The sequence below is a fragment of the Vulpes vulpes genome, chromosome 11 (genome assembly GCF_048418805.1).
Source record: "Vulpes vulpes isolate BD-2025 chromosome 11, VulVul3, whole genome shotgun sequence".
Classification (NCBI taxonomy): domain Eukaryota; kingdom Metazoa; phylum Chordata; class Mammalia; order Carnivora; family Canidae; genus Vulpes; species Vulpes vulpes.
Genome location: NC_132790.1, coordinates 23,337,971 through 23,345,089, shown reverse-complemented (window position 1 = coordinate 23,345,089; position 7,119 = coordinate 23,337,971). Strand labels below are relative to the sequence as shown.

Sequence of the window (7,119 nt, the reverse complement as noted above, 5' to 3'; positions counted from 1 at the left end):
AATTGCTATTTGTATTACTATAGCAATACAAATAGTATTTGACAGGTCAAATACCCTTTAGTCATTAAAAAAAGCCTCAAACTACCCTTAGAATTTAGAGTTGTCCATTTTTAGCATTCCTTTGGAATCACAAACCTGGAGAACACTGGGCCCAACATTTCAGACTGCTTGAAGTTCCCATCTCGTAAGATGCCCACCGTATTTCAATCCCTTCTCTGTGTGCTTGTTTGAGAAGAAAGTTAAGTCATTTGATCTTGGTTTCTATCTTGAGGATTTGGAGAAGCCGCTCTCGGATCTGCTTGGTGCGGACAGCATAGACAATGGGATTGAGGATTGGAGGAATGAGGAGGTAGAAGTTGGCCAGTAGAGTGTGGATTGGAGGAGGCACCTGGTGACCAAATCGATGAATGAGAGAAGAAACAGCAATAGGAACATAAAAAATCAGAATGGCACAGATGTGAGAACCACATGTTCCCAGGGTTTTAAGCCTGGCCTCCGGTGTGGCCAGCCCCATCACAGCCCGGAAAATCATCACATAAGAGGCAGCAATGGCTGTTGAGTCCAGGATCAGGACCAGAAAGCCAATGCTCAGCCCATAGACATTGTTGACCCTGCTGTCACCACAGGTCAAGGTGACCACAGCCATGTGCTCACAGTAGGAGTGGGAGATGACACGAGATTTGTAAAGGGGCAGCCGCAGGCGGATCATCAAAGGCAGGGGTCCAATGTAGAGTACACCCCGGAGGAGGGCAGCCAGCCCCAAACGTCCTACCACAGTATGAGTGAGCACTGTAGTGTGATGGAGTGGGTTGCAGATGGCTACATAGCGGTCAAAAGCCATGGCAAGGAAGATGCCGGACTCAACTGTGGCAAAGCAGTGGATGAGGAACATTTGAGCTAGGCAGGCATCCAGGCCAATGTCTCTAGTGCCAAACCAGAAGATTCCCAGCAGTTTGGGCATAGTAGAAGTAGACAGAATCAGGTCGATGACAGCCAACATACACAGGAAGAAATACATGGGCTGATGCAGGCTATGCTCCACCTTTACCACAGCCAGAATGGTGACATTCCCCACCACAGCAACTAGGTACATGGAGCCAAAGGGGATGGAAAGCCAGATATGTAGGGACTCCAGCCCTGGGATGCCAGTGAGCTGGAAGGAGCTGGGTACTGAGCAGACATTATGAGAAGTGAGCATGATTCATAAATGAACCTTCTCACTTGTGCCCCAAAATGTAGTAGAAACTTTTTCTAGAAATAAAAAACAAGAATATTAAGTTCTATAATAAGGAATAGGCTCATTGATGCTATAAAGTTTCTTAGAGGAAATTATGGAACAAAGTCATAGTATTAATGTCATGTTATTACTTTCATGGTATTGAAAAAATTTGCCAGGCACATGCTAACTACATATTTGAATGAATGTAAAAGTATCTCTTTGTAATAGGGCTCAGAGTAATGTTCTTCTGTCCATAAATGAAATGACCTGAGGCAGACTGGTACCTATTTAATTATTTAACTCTGCAGGTAGGCTATGTAGTATCTCCCAGGATTATATTAGAATGTTTCAAAATGAGAGCTCCTTGGAAAGCGACATGTTGATGCTGAAAGCTAGAATTATAGAGTCCTGAGACTGTCTAGGTTCTATGGTAAATCAAGGTTTAAGCTGGAGGCCAGCATTTGCTAATAGATGAGCTGAAATATTTAATCTACAGGCCAAAGTAGAGACATGGGCCAGTGAAGAAGGAGCACTTTGGAGGATGGAAACAAAGGGATTCCTGAAAGATGAAAGCTGCTGAATATAGCTCCCTTTTTTTTTGTCTGCCCAGAGGCAGGTCCTTGCAAGGACCTTCTTCCTTTATGGAGACTCAATAGAAGATAAGATTGGAGAAACAATCCAATCATGAAATGGGCAAAAGACATGAACAGAAATCTCACAGAGGAAGACATAGACATGGCCAACAAGCACATGAGAAAATGCTCTGCATCACTGGCCATCAGGAAAATACAAATCAAAACCACAATGAGATACCACCTCACACCAGTGAGAATGGGGAAAATTAACAAGGCAGGAAACAACAAATGTTGGAGAGGATGTGGAGAAAGGGGAACCCTCTTGCACTGTTGGTGGGAATGTGAACTGGTACAGCCACTCTGGAAAACTGTGTGACGTTCCTCAAAGAGTGAAAAATAGACCCTACCACCCAGCAATTGCGCTACTGGGGATTTACCCCAAAGATACAGATGCAGTGAAATGCCGGGACACCTGCACTCCAATGCTTATAGCAGCAATGTCCACAATAGCCAAACTGTGGAAGGAGCCTTGGTGTACATTGAAAGATGAATGGATAAAGAAGATGTGGTTTATGTATACAATGGAATATTACTCAGCCATTAGAAATGACAAATACTCACCATTTGCTTCGACGTGGAGGAACCTGGAGGGTATTATGCTGAGTGAAATAAGTCAATCGGAGAAGGACAAACATTATATGGTCTCATTCATTTGGGGAATGTGAAAATTAGTGAAAGGTAATAAAGGGAAAGGAGGGAAAATGAGTGAAAATATCAGAGGGTAACAAAACACGAGAGACACCTAACTCTGGGAAATGAACAAGGGGTAGTGGAAAGGGAGGTGGGCGGGGGGTTTGGTGACTGGGTGATGGGCACTGACGGGGGTACTTGACGGGATGAGCACTGGGTGTTATGCTAAATGTTGGCAAATTGAACTCAAATAAAAAAAAAAGATTGGAGAGACAAAGAGGGTTATCCCCAGGAAGGAAGAAAACACATTCAGTTCTGAGTGGCAAGAACCTAAGAGGATGAGTATTGGCTAGAGAAGAAATGCCTTACTTAGTCATTAAAAAGGGATATTTGTATTTTGAAAAAGACATAGGAACAGTGTTTTTTTCCCAGGATCTAAAGGATCATACCAGAATGTGGATCTGTATTAGGGAAATGTCAAGGGATGTGGAAAAAGCACGAAAGCTTTGTTTTCTACATTTTATGCCTTTTTGGGTTGAATATAGTAGGGTAATTAGTAATCTGGCCTTTGGATTTTTCCAGATCTGGCTTCAGATTGTGGCCATAGGAGCTGAGGCAAATGAAGTTATCCTATAAATTACATGAATGACTTTGTTTCACAACAAACTTTAACACATGTGGCCTAGAGGAGGCATAAGGATTAAAGGAGAATGCAATGTCTAACACACATTAACTCTAAACATTATCTCTTTTTAGTTGTTGAAAATAATGTTCAAAACTAAAAATACATCCACTAAAGTTCAAAAAAACTTTGGAATGTCTATCTCTGTAGGTAGCCATGGTACTACGATAATGACAATCAGTAGTGACTTTATCCCATAAAATTCCTCTCCATGAGCTGGATTTCCCCTCTACCTCAAGGTTCTCCTGGATTATTACAAATGAGAACAGAGTACTGGAAATTGCAGTGAAAAGGGATGAGAAGAGGGCTGAATCAGTGGGCTGGGGCAAGACCAGAGCACACAGGTACCAGCCTGTGATTGAAGTGACCAGGGGAGCTCAGGTAAGGGGAACCTGTCCTGGTTTTTTCACCATGTGCTAGTTATTCTCAATTTTCCCCTCTGGAGCTCTTAGGTCCTGAGAATCTGGATGATGGGATGCATCATCCAGATTCCCTTCTCTTGTGATTTCTAGGTGGGCTCAGCCAATATGAGGTACCAGCAGGAGATAAGAAAGTAAGACTAGAGATTAGGAATTTGTTCCCTAGTTCCCTTCCTGCCAGGCACATATGGCACAGCCATGGTGTTCTACCAAAGTACCAGTTCCTGAAGAGTGACCCCCTCCTGTTTTCTGGCAATAGCATCTTCCCTTTTGTGGTCAGGCCTGAGTTAGGTAATTCTGTGCAAGTTTTGTCCTGGGGCTTCATGATCCCCTTGTCAGTTTCCTTAACCCATCTCAAGCCTCTGCAGATAGTCACTTCAATTGTCCCATTCACCAGGCCACTGGTTTGGATGGGTCAGGCCAGATACCAATAGTGTACAATCTTCACTCAGTATTGTCCTTGTAAAGCTGTCTGCTTCCTCAAAAGGGCACATAATCTGAAAGTTGACAACTTCACTGAATGAGTTCTAAAGTCAAAAGAATGATAATCTCCTGGTAGTCAAGGGTTAATTGACCTTTACTTCTAGACTTAACTGGCCTTCATAACCTGATGTTATACTAACCAAAGGCAAATCATGTGGAGAATAATCTTGTTTGTTCTAGAAAAGGAAGAGTACTTGCATGGAAAAATTATCAGGACTTGCCAAGTCAATGTCTTCTATTCCCATGTTCTTCCCCCTCATAGCAGTTACCCTCCTCCTGTGTTAGTGAAGCAATTTCAACAGTCTCTTTGCTTTTGATGCCATTTGAGTCCCATCACTACTGAGTCACCCTGGGGCAGCAGTTCCCTTCCATATTTGGGCAAAGAAATCCTTTGGGGGATTTTACAGCTCAAGGTATATGCAAGGTTAAAGATAGCTAGGGAATTCTAGAAACCAGAAGTAATTTCTTTTGAAAGCTAGTAGGGTTCTGCTATATCACAGACCTTCTTAGAGAGAAGCCATATATCTTCATTCCTCTGGATTGGCCTCATGCCTTGAAGAGGTGGATTTGACTCTTACCCCTTCTTTTTCCTCTCCTATACCTGACAACATACAGAGCTATTTTCCAAATGGCAGCTTCCTCTCCATGTCTTACTCTTCCTATCAATCTCCAGGAACACCTCATAAGACCGAAGAGAGTATCCATGACTGGAGAGCTACACTTCCACTATAAAATGGGATTGGGCTGAGCCTTGGTTGACTTTGCCAGCCTCCATCCTTTCCCTAAGAGCCTGACCTTCCTTAACTTATGCCTCCCTAGTCAGAAGCAACCTTCACACTTTAAATACAACAGAAGGAGGCTACTGAAGCTTGTGCTTGGAGTGGCTGTGAGGATATGAGGTGTCACAACATTTCAAATGGACCCCCGAATTCTATACAAATACATCTGCCAACACCAACCACAGCTTTTTAATATTTTTCACCCTTCCTACCATACCTTCCAACAAGACTGAATTTTTCCGCTTCCCAACTGTCATGTTCTTTTTTGCCTCTGAGCATTACCCAATGTTCTTTCCTGATGCTGGGATGGTGTACTCTTCCTCACCTAGCTAATCCTTACATATGCACCTTGCCATGACTTAGATATCCCCTTAAACCTACTCTAACCCTCAGTCTGTGCCCCGTGCCTGTCTTTATACTGTACACACAGTGCTCTGAACTGCCTGATCTCATACATGATTCCCCAAACAGAACCTGTTTCATAAGTGTAAGAAGCAAGCCTAACTTATTTTCTAGTGTAATCCCTGTGCTAGCACAGTGCCTGGCTATGTCGAATGAGAATAACCTATTGCCTGGAGGTGTTTCAGAGGGTTTTGGCACTAGTGAACTAGACATCACTTCAGACTCCTTGAGTTTGGCTTTGTGTGGATTCTACCCTTCAAGTCCCCTTCAGAGAATTCCTTCCCGTGGAGTCTTGTCTTGAAGATTTCTACAGGAGTACAATCAGAAGTAGGATGCCTAAGGGTCCTAAGGCTATTCATCCTAAAAGGCTTGGAACCCTTCCTAATGACCTCTGTTAGTCGTCTAGATTCCTCTTTATAAGATGCTCTTACCTGGGCTGGGTAGTGTCAGAGTAAGAGCCTGGGGCTCTGCAAATATCTATAAGGCCTGGTACTTATAAGCATTCTGTTCAGGGGTCGGGGGAATTCCATCTGGACTTGTTAACCTTCCCACTTCCCTCAGTGGAGAAGTAAAATAGCATGCTTTGTCCCAGAGGAATACAAAACCTAAACTTAAACACAGCTATGCCTACTATGTCAGGGTTGATCCAAGGAGGTCTAGGGAGAATACTTTGAGTCTTGATCCCTTTGGCTCAAGTCCTCCTCTTGTGGGTTGTATTTGACCTCCTTGGAGTCTGCAGGTATTCTAAAGACACCAAATAGAAATCAGGCCTTTCTAGAGAAGGGATGAAGAATCTCCTTGGAATTAGAGATCAGCCTGCTGTAAATCTCTAATGAAGTTTGATATTCTTGGTTTGAGACACTATCATCCACTACAAATCCGACTTAAGACAATGGCTATTCCCAAAAAATTATACTGTAGAGGTTTTTCTCCCCACTCTGGTTTATATTGTGAGTAGTAGACCCCATGGACTTGTAGGTAGAGGAGTGCATCTCTTTTACATCTTTCTGAACCTAACCTTTTCAACCTAGTATCCCATTCCTCAGAAAAGATAAGCCAAATTGAGAAAGTGGTTTCTCTTGGTGTATCCAAATGGATGCTCATGGATTGTTGGGCAACATGATTTAGAACATGGGGCAAGACATGGCCTTGCAGGCTCCAAAAGCATGGTTTTTGCAAGCCAGTCTATCCATATTCCCACTGTATGACCTTGAATAAGATTTCTTTTTTTCCACGTGTAAAGTAGGAATAATGCTCTCTGGGTAGTCCTCATAATTGAGATACTGTATAGAAAGGAGCTTGTAAGAAACATGTCAGGTGCTTCATAAACTGCATTGTTATCACTGTTACTGCTATTTTGCGTCTTTGGGAAGCCTTATCTCTCATTAGCCTGGGAGATCTCCTAATTGTCTCCTTTAGACCAGGAACCAATATGGTAAGGGTAGTGGCTAATGCAGTAAAATCAGTACAGTAAGGCTCTCATTTTTACTCCTATTCCCCTTTCAGAGTACTCTATTTTCCAGCACATCACGAAAAGCTAGGAACCTCTAGAAGTTTACTCTCTGGTCCCCAACCTTAACTTGACATTCTATGTAAAACTGCTTGTCCTTGCTGCATTCTGCAGAGTTATTTCTTGCTCTTGTGCCTGTACATGTGTAATGCCCTCTGTCAAGTAATAGGAATGTCATTCCACAGGGATCCATATCTGGAAACTTGGTTCAGTAAATGCCACCTCCAATTGAACTCTGCCTTTAAGCTTAAAGTTTTACAAACAATCCAATCATGAAATGGGAAAAAGACATGAACAGAAATCTCACAGAGGAAGACATAGACATGGCCAACAAGCACATGAGAAAATGCTCTGCATCAC

The 7,119-nt window shown here is 42.8% G+C and overlaps 1 protein-coding gene across 1 annotated transcript; it reads right to left on the bottom strand.

The window, feature by feature from the left end:
* Positions 1-244: 244 nt before the first annotated feature.
* LOC112928601 (olfactory receptor 52M1) lies at positions 245-1,198 on the bottom strand. Its single transcript, XM_026010410.2, has one exon. The coding sequence runs from the start codon at positions 1,196-1,198 to the stop codon at positions 245-247; it is 954 nt and encodes a 317-aa protein (XP_025866195.1).
* Between the last annotated feature and the right edge of the window lie 5,921 nt (positions 1,199-7,119).

Bases quoted from the DNA above. Each gene is read 5' to 3' on its own strand.
- LOC112928601 (XM_026010410.2), bottom strand. From the start codon at position 1,198: ATGCTCACTTCTCATAATGTCTGCTCAGTACCCAGCTCCTTCCAGCTC.